Raw genomic sequence first — 14,872 nt, forward strand, 5'->3', positions numbered from 1 at the left:
ATTCAAGAAAGAAAAGAGGACTTGCACCTTTGTACCATTGTACCTTGTTTGTATAAAGATAAACTTCTATTTCCAAAAAAAAACCTGTAAGTTGAACCAAATTGCAGTAGTCACAAGATGTATGATTGTGTAAATATTATGGATTTTAAAATGAATAGGTACGTTTCGTAAAAGAAAACTAGCAACCCAGCGTTAAATTATTGAACCAATGCGGGGTTTGAATGAATTGATTTTTACGTCACCATTCAAGTGTTTGCCAGGGCGCAACATTTAAACAGGCACCTTAAAGAATTTGCCGAAAAAGTGATACATCATAATGCATGTGACGACTTCATCGTAGATATAAAATATTTTGTAACGCTTTGGATATTGTGATTTTTTATTGATCTTATAATACATGATAAACAGTGAACGTGTGTGGAGGTTTAATAAGTGTTAAATAATCGATGAAAACGGTAAGACCTATAAACCTTTTTTCATGTATTAATTTCAGCTTATATTAAAAAAAAAGTTACGCAACTGTCACCCTGAAAAGTTACGTTGGACATGAGATAAAATTATTTGTTAAGTTATTATTATTCAGCATCTTACAATGATAATGGTCGGCGCCTTATTTTCAGAGAAGTAACTCGTTACAAAGCTGATAAGGAGTCGTAGGTCATTTTTATTAATTGTATCGTATAATAGTTGCGTTAATTTCAATGTATTATGTTTGCCCATCTATATTTGCATACAAAAGAGCAAAATACATTCACCCTGAATTTGTACTCAACTTAGAATTTATTAAATTGCAATTAACATTTGCAAATTTTTCGGAACACTGACGCACTTAAGTTTGCGATAGTTGTAAATTCGATATACCTAATAGACAAATTAACATTAACTAACCACGTAGTAAATAGATAATAGGTAATATACAAAGTAAAAGTGTGATTGTTTGCACTGAGTATCCTCCGAAACTACAGAACCAATTAGTTTTTTTTTACGCTACACTTTCGCCGGGTAGCATAGGCTATATTTTACACAAGTACAGAAAGAAGTTCCCACGGGACGTGAGTGGTACTGCGGAAAACAGCCAGTAACATGTCAAATTTTTAATGCGTACAATGTTACATAAAGTTTGAAATTTTCACGTTTGCAATTTTAAACACAGCTTGCAGTAAATCCATACTAACGCATATCAAGATAATGAATGTTTATCTGCACTGATTTATATGATATCGTCATGTTACGATGTAGATGTAATATCCAAGATTTTTACGACTCTGATTACGAAAAATCAACTTTTACTGCTATTTCAGAATTTAATTAGAATGTATTAGGTCTGATCTCATATAATCTGCTTACTTGGTTTAGGTTCATATTTCCTATATTTCGTGATGGAATCTATCGAAGCCTTAGATCTGCTCGCTAACTAAACACCTGAAAAGGCCAGCAAAAGTTTTTCAAGCTGGAAATACAATATGATATCTTAATCTCTCTTTGAAAAAATGCAATGACCATTAAGAACCCAAAGAAAATTCATACAAAATTATGTAAGTATTGTGTACCTAACTTTATGGTAGTGTTCCTATATTTTGTGTCCATCCAAGATTACTATAGGTAATTATTACTCTTGCACTAAACAATCTCCTGTGTAAAGTATGTAAGTTGCTGATATTTTCATTCCCAGCCGTTACTTGTTATTCTGTGCGTAAGAATTTTAAGTCACTAAGAATTTAAATTGGGACTTATAAGGCGAGTCTTTGACCCTTTATTTTTGCGTTGTTACAATTATGAGGATCTACATATAGTCCGCCGAATGTTACAAAAATCCGCAGTATTTATGCAGGTACGTCAAATAGGTACAACCCTTAAAAATGGATTCCCCAGCGGAGTCCTTTAGAGCCAAAGCCTACTGGGGCTGCGAGATTGTTCGAAAGAGCTACCGTGATAAGGGATCCAGAAGGAATATGGTGGGTTTTAATCAGTAAGAGTCTGACACTCCCTCACGCCGCATTCATAATGGGAGGGGCCAAAAAAGAAAGCCTACTGGATTATATTATATGTAGATATACGCATGGCACCCACACTGGGTGTAGCTATGGTTGGTTATCATTTAAAAATATTTATTTAAATGTTTTCGAAAAGCAATTCATTTTACTTTTTTTTTCAGAATGTATTAGTGAAAACCCAACGTAACTACCTCTAAATAAAAAAAAAATAGGTAAGTTGAAAGTTGTCATAAGTGTAGGTTCGATTACATTACACCGACGTGCATACAATTCAATCTCCGTTCAACTTATCATGGAATTTAGTTTATTTTGATGTCTCACGGAAAACCTTGAAAGTCTATCAATGATAACAATAATAAATCCTTGCCTTCTGTGTACAAGTATTAAAATTATCTAATTGCTTGCCTTATCAGAAGTCAAACACAAACATTTTTAATTATTGTTGAGAAACCGTATGATTGAGATAAAAACGCTCAGAAACTGTTATAATTAGGTATATTTATGTTATTGCTTTACGAACATTGCTATCTAAGGAATGATTGAAACATTTCTTGTATTTCGTGTGTTTTAATTTTCTCATGTATCACAATTTTCTGTGGCCTTTAAAAACTTCGATGTCCTGATACGCTTAAGTCTGAAAAATAAAGCAACAAAGCCATATATCTTGACGATTCTACTTCCCAGCTATATTCAGTATTTTTTCATTTGATTTTCAGCAAAATTACAATGTCGATAAACTTGGACAAGCCGAGGTATGACCAGAAGACGTATTGGGGTCGCGCCAAGCATTTCGTTCTACTCACCAATCCAATCAATGCATTCGCTTCTGACAAACAGCTCAATGAAGCTAAGAAGATCGTCGACGAGTTCAGGTAAGTTCAAGTTTAAATACAATATCGGATTAAGAAAAGGCCCGCCCGTAGTAGAAACATTTTAGTGTCAAGCTCCCATACGCGCTTAAAGATTAGGCAGGGCTGGGCCTCTCTGTCTTCTAGGTCTCAAGGCAAGGGGCGGTGCTCGTTGAAACAGCTACTGTTAGTAGTTACATACGGGTATGATTTAAGCTGTCACCAATTTAATTCATTTTGTGTTTCTTAAATAATAGGGTTTGCCCTCAAAATAGTAGATTTGTCACCAAATGTAGTCACCAAACAATATAAAATCATTTCCACAATAAATTACCGAAAATCATGGAGATATGGGGTCAAGTACCAAATAAATGATTTTGTATGTATTATAATAGGTTTGTCCTAATAGTATTTAAGCAAACTAATTTAAAGAGATCACCAATAAATCATATATTATATCACTAGAAAATTTCATGAAGGTCTAAAAATGTAGGGTGGTCGTCATCATCATTTCAACCAAAAGAGTCTACTACTTAACTGGCCATGTGCCTCCCCCCAAGGGCTTTAGTTTCCACAGGTAGTATAAATATATTTAAATTAAATTTCTAGCTGAATAGTAAATAAAACAATTAATCAAAGTCAAAATAATCAATATTTATTGTTAAAAATCTCACTGCCCGCGCCCCGCATCGTATGATCGTACCTACAACCAACCTACAACCCATTCGTTGAGGCCCGAAAGCGCGCCAATTTGTCTCCCTTCCCTTCCTCTTCCCTTTGAACATATTTTTATTAAAATTATAAACTGATGTATTAAATTGGTAACGAATACATTATTTTAATAACTGAACGAAATAAAATGTAACTACTGTATTGGTGACAAAATAACAAATAAAAAGGAGTCGCAGTCAGGGATCGATTAATCGATTTATTTGGTGACAGATCTACCATTTTGAGCACCAAGCTATTATTTATGTAATAAAACTATTATTATAAGAACGAAGTTTATATTCATGTAATGCACTACAATTTTATTGGTAATCCATCTCATATTTTACACATTATATTAACAATAATTTGCTAATTCATACCTGGGAACACTCTTTGTTTATCTGAGAACGAAAATATTTCGTGGCGATAGATCTATTTATTAGGTGATACAACTTGATGACAAATATAAATTTTGGTGACAAAAAATATAGTTCCCGTTACATACTTACATTACTTACATACTTATTTCATTTCATTTCATTTCGTATTAATCCAGCACTACCCTAACAAAATAAAATCCTTAATTTTTTTGGGTAATGGGAAAATAATCATACCTCAGTTCGTTCAAGTTTTCTAAATTGTAACTCTGGAACAAATACTTTCCTTAATTAAACATTCTTCGCGAAAACAAATGAGGATAATAATATGCAAACAAAATATTCCATTAGAATAGATTAGAGCACATTGATAAGGGTACAAACGACATTTGTTTAGCAAAACAATTGTGCGCCGGCGCGCGTCTTTTGCGTACATTGTTTGTAAAATATCTGTGGGCCGACTGTCGTTCACAATGACATTATGATATTGCGAACGAGATATCTGTTTTGTCGACTGCTGAAGTTATTTTACGAATGTTTACTAGGTATATTTGAGAACGTCTGATCTACTGAAAAATAATTAGGCTACTTGCCCGTGGCGTGTGATAGGGTCCTACAAAACTACTCTGATAGTAGAAAAGTTATTGTAGTTTGTACCACTGTACAAACCAGCCTATCTCTCTATTAGTATATTTCTGCTGCAAATCTGGCTAGGGGTGCTTATGTTACCCCTAGTTTTATTTAACTGATACCTATCTTATGGTAGTGTTCTCTCATCGCCAAGAGCATTCTCTTATAATATTAATGAGACAATGATGGGGCAAGATACTCAATATCGATGGTCTATGACTAGGTATTATAGGCCCCGATGAGAGATCATACTTTAGTCCCCCATTAAGATGACAATGATTTTTCCAACTTATGTAAGTACTACTTATTTATGAAGAGTTTTTCCTTTAGATATAACAAAAAAATCACCATGAAACCTAACTAATTGTGTGTTTACCCATTGTCCAAAAACAGAAAATCGCGAGTTATGCCCTCCGGTTACGATGAAGACAAACTATGGGCCACCAAATATCTATACGACAGCGCGTTCCACCCCGACACTGGGGAGAAGATGATCAGGATCGGTCGTATGTCTGCGCAGGCGCCGATGAACACACTCATTACTGGCTGTAAGTTACATGTACTTTATTATTTTTTCTGCCCTGTTCTCAAGTTATTTGGGATCGGCGCAATATTATATCTTTTCTTCCATTTCTCTCTGACAGACGTCATATCTACTAACATCCACCCTTCGTATTTATGTCCTCTTTGAGGCAGTCAATCTTTTCCTCGGTCTACCTCTGCTTCTCCATACTTCCACTTTCATACTTAACACATTCTTTGTAACATGCGCTTTATTCACACCTCAAGATAATTCCGTATGTCATCATCATCCCTAACAGCGTAGTGTATACCTAGGATCTTCTTCCTCCGAATTTTATTTGAGGTAGACGCAATATGTCATTCTCTTCCATTTTTCCCTATCACTCGTCATACTGACACTCACTCCCTTCCTATTCATGTCATCTTTCAGGCAATCCATCCATCTTTTCTTAGGTCTTCCTCTTCCTCTCCATCCATCTAATCTTACATTCATACTTAGCACACACTTTGTTGCATGCTTATCATCCCTCCTCATTACATGCCCAAGGATATCAGACCGATGACACGTTTTGTGTGTCATACGGAAACAAATAGGTAATTTCACATTATCGTCGTATCACCATATTAGTCAGTTTTTTTAATTTGAAGGAAAGTAACGGAATAGTTTTTGTGCAAATACGTCATTATATGAGTGCAATTTCCCTGCCCAAATGACGACTCATAAGAGTGGAACTTTATGATGTCACTTAACCTATAATCATTTTAGGTTGAATTTTTGTGACAAAAGTGGAAAACATCGATTTATTCAAACTTTTGAACTACTTCCTAACTAAAAGAAAAATGAATTGTTTAAAACTTCGAATGTTGGAGCCATTTTAGCATCACTTAATAAAACTGGGTATTCATGACGAATAAACGTAGTGTTATAATTATCAACATCTTTGCTGTCTCACTATTGAGCATAATACATATTATCACACATAATATTGATATATGAGATTCTATCAAACTTGACGAAAACCGAAGACAACCAAGGATGCCTCTTTTAAGTTTCTGAATACTTATTTCTAAATTTAAATTCCCTTCTCTAGTCCCATCTTAAAATTGCATAGACAAGCATCGCTTCATTTATTTCACCAGAATTCTTTGATAAACGCTATTCAGTGAAAACAATATTAAAATTAAAATATGCCATTGCCAGCTTTAGCGACAAAAAAGTCGTGTAGAATGCAAGTGTGTGGCTACTATCGGCTTCTGCGAACTTTAACTAATATAGATTCCCTCCTCATTACAATCCATACCATGACAACCATCTACTTCTCATTTTTTCTGTAACTGGCGCTAACGTATGACCTAGGATAAAGATTTCAATAAATATGTATAGATATATATATTTTTCAGGCATGATAACATTCTACAAGACGACTCCGTCCATCATTTTCTGGCAGTGGACCAATCAGACGTTTAACGCTCTGGTTAATTACACCAACCGTTCAGGGGATGCACCGCTTAGTTCTAAGTAAGTTTTCTTTACTTACTTTGTTTTATATGAATCTTTATTAGTACAATTACAGTACAATTTGATCGTTCAACCGTTCCTTTCAAGAAAACTTTTTTAACATCAACAAGTTTTAGGGCTTTTCGGAGCGACTATCAATCTGACTTCTTAAATCCAATTAGCTGGGCAACCCGATGAGACCCTTGGTAAGACTGGTCCACACCAATCGTCCAAATTTCTGGCTTCTACAGTAAAATTTTGCGTACTTCAGGGTCAAACATTCAAAATACTGTGTCTTATGATGCCCAAGCATAACATTTTACTTTTAAAAATCTGCCTGCATCATTGTCATAATCGCTTATTTATCTTTTGCAGACAATTATTAGCGTCCTATTGTGCAGCGTGTGGAGGAGCCCTTACTACTGCTCTGTACCTCAATAGCAAAGTAAAGGTAAGAAGATACTTCTTCAATAATTACCTTCTCATACAGTAAGAGTCTGGTTAAATACAAATGCATCAACAGGCCATAAAGCATAGATGACCGTACAATAGAGAAAACTGATGATGCCATTTGGATCCTTTTACATTCTCTATATTCTATCGTGATTGCTAACTGAATTGTGTAAGGTAGCATAAAGAATACAGATATAAATACAAATATATAAATACTTAAATTCCAATAAAATCACAGCGTCCCATTATTCATGGTAATCTTTTCCCCCAATAAATCTTTACACAGGTGTATTACCCTATCAACAGAACTGTTTATCTTATATTTTCAACGTTATCTGCTATTTCGGTATCGCGAACACTTCCATTATTTGTCGCTACGTCATGGAGGTGTGTCTTATCTTTTAGGAAAAACGTGATGTGACTATGTTTACTTACAAACACGCCTTGTAGAAAATTTGTTTTGATGGAAACGTCATGCGTACTTGTTTAAGTAGGATGGATGGGCTATTTTTAGGAGATGCGCAGTTATCTATGGAGGAGTGATCGATCACCATATGGCAAAAATTCTTGGTAAGGTGTTTTCCCACGCCATGAGAATTTCATTTTTTCCATAATTCTATGAAAATATTGGTCTAGCGATGCGAACTAGCATGATTTTCTACGAGTTATTCCCGAAAAGCATGCCTTGCTTATTCTAAGGCAAAACAAGGCATGAACATTGATCAGGTCTAAGGTACTGCAAATGCCTCATAAAGATAGTCTTGTCTTTTATAATGATTGCTGGAAAATTGACATCACATATTTATGTACGTCATTTGGGTAAAGCCGAAGGCTGACCCAAGTTGACAGAAAACGGTGTGATATTTGATTACTTTGGAATTACATACTATGAATGTTTCTACCTACAAGAATAACTATTGCGTCTGTTCATTCATAATTTTCAAAAACAAACATATTTTCATATTAGTGATAAAGATTTTTTATCTCGTTTAGTTATCGTAATAGGTAATTATGATGATTTGTAATCAAAATGATATATCAAGGAAGATTAATCAAAGAAAAATACAAACATCTAAATTGAGGACCTCCTCCTTTCTCAGTTACTTTCTTCTTGCTATTCTTTATTTTTAACTCTTAGTAATTAAAAAGGTCCCTTTTAAAGGGGACGTTTTATAAGACAAGTCGGGAGTGGGAAACAATCAGACAGACAGACAGACCTACACTAAGATTTAAAATAAAATTAACAACAAACTACCTATATCAGTACAATTCAGTCCAAAACAATATTGTCAGTTTCAGTCCGTGACCTATCACACGAGGCGTGCACTACAGATTTGCAGCAGATAATGTGTCATGAAAGTTCACTTAACGATTACATTATAATGTGAGGGTAAACAGTCAACATGTTACGTGGGTTGTTACGTCAGTTTTACTGTTTATTTGTGTTGTGGTATTGGATGGAAAACAGCTTGAGTGGTGGTAATAATTGTAATAACTCCAAAATTAAATATGTAAGTCTTTCTGTTAGTTTCCCCTTTTCAGGAAATTTTATCAGAGTGATAAAAGGCCTTAAGATGTGGTAGAATCTGCTAGAAAATGGCTAGAAATAACTATTTCATAGTTTGATCTCTAAGGTAGATCTATGTAGGTATTCCCTATCGGGGCTACGGGATTGTTCGAAAGAGTTACCGCGGCTTTGGTACGTAAAGGACTTAAGAATGAACATGGTGGGTTCTATTCATTAAGTGTTTGACTCTCCCTCATGCTGCAGCCACAGCGTGGGGGGTTTTTTAATGACTTTTCATAAAAAAAGATCTAAAAACCCGTATCCGCCAAACACTGATCTAGTTGCTACATTCAACCCTTTCAACTTATTTCTAGGGCATGAACCCACTGTACGCGCGACTGGTACCGTTCGCGGCTGTCTGCGGCGCTAACTTCATCAATATACCCATGATGAGGAGCAAGTGAGTATTCTTACATTACAATGTTATTCAGTCCATACACATTCTAATATTGTCCAAATGTAAGTAATTCTTATTTTCTAATGTTATTCAGACCATACTTTAGAAGCGTATTAAAGTGTATGGACCTTAGAGTAATCATAGCAAGCTTGCTCTAAGGTCCAAATCCATTCCAATACTGTCAAAATTCTTTCTTCAGGTATTTTATACGAATACGGGTATATAAGGGGGTGAATAAAAACAGACACATTAATCTTTTTAATGATTTTAAAAATATAGTATATAGATTTTAAATTTATAGTAATTGCGTGGTTTAGTTCCTATCTTCGAGGTCGCTCGCAGTCGGTTCGCTCTGACGAGGGTTCCTCTGAGTGGTGTGATCTTGCTGCGGGTGTTCCTCAAGGCGGCGTTCTCTCTCCTCTACTTTTCTCCGTTTTTATTAACGCCATCACAAAGTCACTAACTTCACATTACCATCTCTATGCAGACGATTTGCAGCTTTATCAACATTGTAATCTTGAGGAGCTTCCTAGGACAATTGATGCCATCAATAATGATCTTGACAACATAAGTCAGTGGGCTAAGAGCTTTGGACTTTTAGTCAACCCTTCTAAATCTCAAGCTATCATTATTGGTGGCAGATATTTTCTAAATAGGTTGCAATCTCCTCCGCCGCTCTTGTACGATAATGTTACTATAACTTACTCTTCGCACGTCAAAAACCTGGGTGTGCTAATGGACAGTCACTTGTCTTGGGGTAAACACATTGCGGAAGTAAGCAGGAGAGTATTTTGCACGTTTCAGTCTCTCAAACGGCTCCAAAAGTTCCTGCCTTTTTCAACAAAAATTACTCTCGCTCAGTCGCTTCTTCTCACACTTTTAGATTATGCTGATGTCTGTTTCCTTGATGCGACTGAGGAACTTCTAGATAAGCTCGAACGTCTGCAGAATCTGTGCATCCGCTTCATTTTCGGGCTCAGGAAGTACGACCACGTGTCGGAATTTCGAAGTCGGTTGAAGTGGTTGCCTATTCGGCGGCGTCGAGATGCTCACATTCTTTCTTTTCTCTTCTCTCTTCTCTACAATCCTCGCTCACCAAGATATCTTCGGGAACGTTTTGAGTTTCTTGTTCCGAGAGGCAAACCTTGTCGCACTTCCTCATCTCTCCTTCTTCGTGTCCCTTCCCACACTACGAGCCGCTATGATGGATCGTTCACTGTTCGTGCTGTGAGACTGTGGAATTCCCTTCCACATTCGATACGCGAAAGCCCATCGTTGGGTGCATTCAGGAGACGAGTAAAGGAATACTATTTATCGACATGAATGACATTTATATTTGTATGTATATATATATATATATATATTTTATATGTATTATGTTTATGTATTGTGTAGTTTTACTACATATATATGTTTAGTATATTGTTATTTGATATTTTTGCTTAGTTTTCAATGTTTGTTGTGCACTTTTTAATCTACCCTACCACTATCAAATCTCTCCATGGCTTTAAGGTTGGCTGTAAGAGAACCCAATTCTGGGTTAAGCTCGCCATTGTACATAAACTGTCTTTATTATTTTTATTATGTATTGTTAAGTGTGCAATAAAGAATAAGAATAAGATTTTCCTCAACATTCTCTCCCTCTCTCTCTCAGGATTCTCTTTCGGGTTTCTTTAACTCTTCCAAAAATTTTTTAAATATTTGTATACGGTTCTTCAAACCATACAGACAGAATTGTGTTGCTGGGGAGTTTGTTCCACCACTTCTTCTTCCCAGCAAAAACACATAGGAAGTGGTGAAGGGCGGGCGTTTTGGGGGCTGTCTTTTGTATTGACGTTCGAAAAGTGCTGATTTTCAGCCTACTTTGAATAAATGACTTTTGATTTGATTTGATTTGATTTGATTTAATGAAATAGCTAAGTATTCTTTAATATCCTTGTTCCAGTGAGATCCTGAACGGCACCCCGGTGTACACACCGGACGGGCAGCGCGTGGGCGACTCCCGGGTGGCGGCCTGCACCGGCATACTGCTCGTCTGCATCTCACGAGTCGGCATGGCACTGCCTGGCATGAGTGAGTGTTTGTTATACGCCTTCAGAAGCTGGTCTGTCTTTCAAGCTGATGCCGTGAATAGGTCTGCCAGAGCCTTTTTCCAACTATGTCGGGGTCGGCTTCCAGTCTAACCGGATGCAGCTGAGTACGACCGTTATACATGAAGGTTAATAATAGTGGTACATACCTAATTCTAAAACAAACTTGTTCACGAGTTTTGTCGATAGAATCGTCCAGTACTGTGTAATGCCATCATAGCAACTGTCAATCCTAATGTTGATTATACTGATAGTGTAAGACACAGTAGGTAAGCCCTGATGTGATATAGTTTTGGTTATATCTTATAAGAAAATATTTTACATAAGACATTTCTTCTTGCGTCATTATACGGGAGTCGGGAGCGACTACGCCGGTCGCTATTACAAAGTACTTTGAAAAATAAAAAAACCCATCAATGTGTTTGTTCTTTAAAATGTAAAGCTCCTCTCCTATATTTCTCACTATCTCCTTTAACTCCACAGCTCTAGTGCCAATGATTACAAACGCAGCCATCCAGAGACGTTTGTTCGCGCCCACATCGCTAGCCATCGTTCCTCTCCAACTGTCTCTCGTCTGTCTGTGCGTCACGTTTGCCACCCCACTGTGCTGCGCCTTCTTCGAGCAGCAAGCTAATATTAGCATCAACACTGTTGAAAGTCATATAAAGGTAAGTTAACTTTTTTGGGTCTTGTTTTACGGCCATTGATTTGTTTGTCCTAACTTGAATGGGATAAAGTTTTTTTTGGGACCATCATCGTCTGTCTAGCCTTTTCCCAACTATGGGATCGGCTTCCAGTCTAACCGGATGCAGCTGAGTACCAGTGTTACATAGAGCGATTGCCCATCTGACCTCCTCAACCCAATAACCCGGGCAACCGGGCAAGCCAACCCGTTTTCTTCCGAGTCTAAATAAAAAAAATATATAATAACAGAATCCATCCGTTTGTCTAATTTGAAAGCGCTCTATATAGTTTTCTCGTTTCCTCAAATCCTCATCATCACAATTGCATTTTGAATTCTCAGCCAAACCTGACATCAAGTCATCTACATAAAACAAACATATTCTTCAATACTTTTCTGTTTCAACAGGAAACCGCCCTTAAGATATCTCCTACAACAACTTCATTGTACTACAACAAGGGTTTGTAAGCAGCTAACGAGAAATGTTAATTTGTAACAATAATTATATGTTAAATAGTTTGTAGCTGTGAGCCGTATCAAACACTGCCTAACGTACAAAACTGTAACAGCATTTAACTTAAATAAACATATATTGGGTGTCCCTTGAAGTACCTATTTACCATTTACATTCCGAAGTCGGTAAATGATCACTATTTATAAATAAACGCGATACTATAATATAAAGTTCTTATATCATGTAAAGGTAATCACGAAAGTATAAAAACCTTTATGCTAAATGAACCTGTCCATTTGACCCATACTTTGAAGGACCCCCTTCATAAGTACAGTCAGTGACATAAAGATGGTAACACTCAGGGTACTCAAATGTAGAAAGCCAATGATGTCGGTAGCGGTACAAACCACGGAGTAAGGAAAGATGAGCGAAGGTGCCATTAAGTAGGTAGGTCAGGCGCCTTCCCGTGTACGGTGGGTATGACCAAAACGAGTTAGGTACTAGTGAACCAACGAGGCGTTCGGGTTCTTTGAGACACCTGACAACGATTTGAATATTAGAATATGGTCGCGTCCAAAGAAGGCGTATAAGAGCGCGGACAGTAACGTTCCTCGTCCCCCGCAAACCCGCATTTTGGAGCGCTTCTTCGCTGATTTTCCGTTCTAGCACCTCTGCTAGTTATTTTGTTCTCCGTGGCAGACACAAATGTCAACGATTTAACCCCTCAGTATTATCATCTTTAATGACCCTGGCTGTACAAATAGAGACCTTTCCAAAAGGAACATATAAAGTTCTTCATCCCTGCCATTATTATAGATTTTAGAATGAGCTTAATATAATACTCCATTGGTGATCAATCCTAGAGATTTATGAAAAGCATTTGAAGGCACAGAAAAACTCGAAATTGTAAGTATGTAAAGTCAATTATTTATATCAGAAATAAATTAACTTGGGAATAAAAAATAAGGTCAGGAAACAATGTTTGGAATGGAGTCTTAACGCCTTTAGTAAAAAGGGGGTGTGTGACTATATATTTTTTTTCTCCTGATAATCTGTCTATACATTTTTGTTTATTTCGTAACTTGGTAACATCAGTTTTATCATGTTCAAGTTTTTTTTTTATGAATGTTGTATTGTATAGTTATAAATTAGTTCAACTTGTGGCCTGTTTTCCATAAGATCCATTTTTTGGAATTGAACCGTGCACCTCTATTGATTTCTATTGACGTTTCGTAAGAACCTGTAATAGGACTAATGAAAACCTTTGACTTGACTTTTACTTTGAAACTTAAACAGCTTGTAATTACTATTTTGAGTTAATTTGAATTTTTGACTATACCTACTTATCTTTGGTGATCTAAAAGATCGAAAAGATATAATGTAGCTTATGTAATAGGGACAATAACAATAATTTTGATGGAGGTATAGACAACAGAAGTAGGTAAGTAAACCTTTTCTTGTCTATGGTTGATGTGATTAAAATAATTCCGAATGACGCTAACTTGTTATATCTAGTTTTTAAGACATTGTTTGTTTTTTGTATAAAGACGTTTATTACTTGTTGAAGAGGCTTATGATGTATTTCATGACTGCCAAATGATTATGCTTGAGCTTTTACATTGCCCGGCAGTTAAATGGCACAGCAAATTTATAAAATATATATTATGCCTAAATGAAACTTTCCCACACTGTTCATATTTTTTTTAAGTTTTTTTAATGTATTTTTTTCCATTTTTAAGTACTACACTTTACAACAATATATCATGTGAACTATAATTTCCAAAGTGGTTTTACTTTTGATAGAATTTTATTTACTTTTTTATGGTTGTTGAAGAATTGACAAGGGCTATAGGTTGATAGATTGTAAGATGCTGGTCACGAGAAGGAATTTTAATATACCGCGGTATTTTTATTATGAAATGTGAAAAGGGACTTTTCTATTTTCCCAGAACACTAAGAAGTGTGTGATGTTAAGTTACCGAAAAGCTATATCTTTTCCTTCTTTCCGTTCAACCCAAACCAACCACAATATTGTATGATATCAAATCATATAATTATATTAACATTTCTTTTTGTGACCAGCCTTATAAAGCTCAATATTTAAATCAAGTTATTTAGTCGCCTCTCCGATCTGAATTCTATGGAGGGAGGAATTATCATTAAATAATTATTAATTATTTTAGCAATATCGTGCAATAACACTCCAAATATATTTTTATTTAATTTTATTCCATAACATTGTGATGTTAATAGTAAGAAGTATATGCTGACAATAATATATTATGTAATAACATAGTTAAGGCTATCATAGTCATTTATTTGTAGCACTTATATCGTTATTATGTATAGGTAATCAGTATGGCTGCATTTTAATCATGTTATATTATTTTTTATATTTATTTTTTCCGATACTGATTAAGAATTGTGTTAATACATATTCTATTGTGATTAATGTAAGGATTCTTTAAGATTTAATTATTACAATTAGCCCTTTCCATTATTTTACAAACAATAAACGATTGCGTTATATTTTGTGATTTTATTCCCTCCTACCTGCTGAAATTTTTGATAAAACTAAAGACGGAGGTTCAGGATTCATAAACAATTAAAGGACACACTTCCCCATATTGTAGTTGGTTGGAAGTATAA

The 14,872-nt window shown here is 35.6% G+C and overlaps 1 protein-coding gene across 5 annotated transcripts; it reads left to right on the forward strand.

Moving 5' to 3' along the window:
- The first annotated feature begins 216 nt into the window (after positions 1-216).
- Positions 217-14,752, forward strand: LOC124641983 (sideroflexin-1-3-like). Of its 5 annotated transcripts, none has more exons than XM_047180267.1 (10): positions 217-455; positions 2,156-2,206; positions 2,711-2,866; positions 4,954-5,108; positions 6,484-6,601; positions 6,956-7,031; positions 8,915-9,000; positions 10,943-11,070; positions 11,571-11,755; positions 12,178-14,752. In XM_047180267.1, the coding sequence occupies exons 3-10, from the start codon at positions 2,721-2,723 to the stop codon at positions 12,235-12,237; spliced, it is 954 nt and encodes a 317-aa protein (XP_047036223.1). In that variant the 5' UTR covers positions 217-455; positions 2,156-2,206; positions 2,711-2,720; the 3' UTR covers positions 12,238-14,752. The 5 variants fall into 5 exon arrangements, with proteins under 5 accessions (XP_047036223.1, XP_047036225.1, XP_047036222.1 ...); XM_047180266.1 differs by lacking the exon at positions 217-455 and adding an exon at positions 1,316-1,535; XM_047180268.1 differs by lacking the exon at positions 217-455 and adding an exon at positions 2,000-2,086.
- Positions 14,753-14,872: the final 120 nt, after the last annotated feature.

This window comes from Helicoverpa zea, chromosome 23, assembly GCF_022581195.2.
Source record: "Helicoverpa zea isolate HzStark_Cry1AcR chromosome 23, ilHelZeax1.1, whole genome shotgun sequence".
Classification (NCBI taxonomy): domain Eukaryota; kingdom Metazoa; phylum Arthropoda; class Insecta; order Lepidoptera; family Noctuidae; genus Helicoverpa; species Helicoverpa zea.

What these genes read in the sequence shown, in the direction of transcription:
- LOC124641983 (XM_047180267.1), top strand. Translation starts at nt 2,721, where the DNA reads ATGTCGATAAACTTGGACAAGCCGAGGTATGACCAGAAGACGTATTGG. An exon ending in AAGATCGTCGACGAGTTCAG is followed by an intron (nt 2,867 to 4,953) that starts GTAAGTTCAAGT and finishes GTCCAAAAACAG; the next exon opens with AAAATCGCGAGTTATGCCCT. An exon ending in ACCTCAATAGCAAAGTAAAG is followed by an intron (nt 7,032 to 8,914) that starts GTAAGAAGATAC and finishes ACTTATTTCTAG; the next exon opens with GGCATGAACCCACTGTACGC.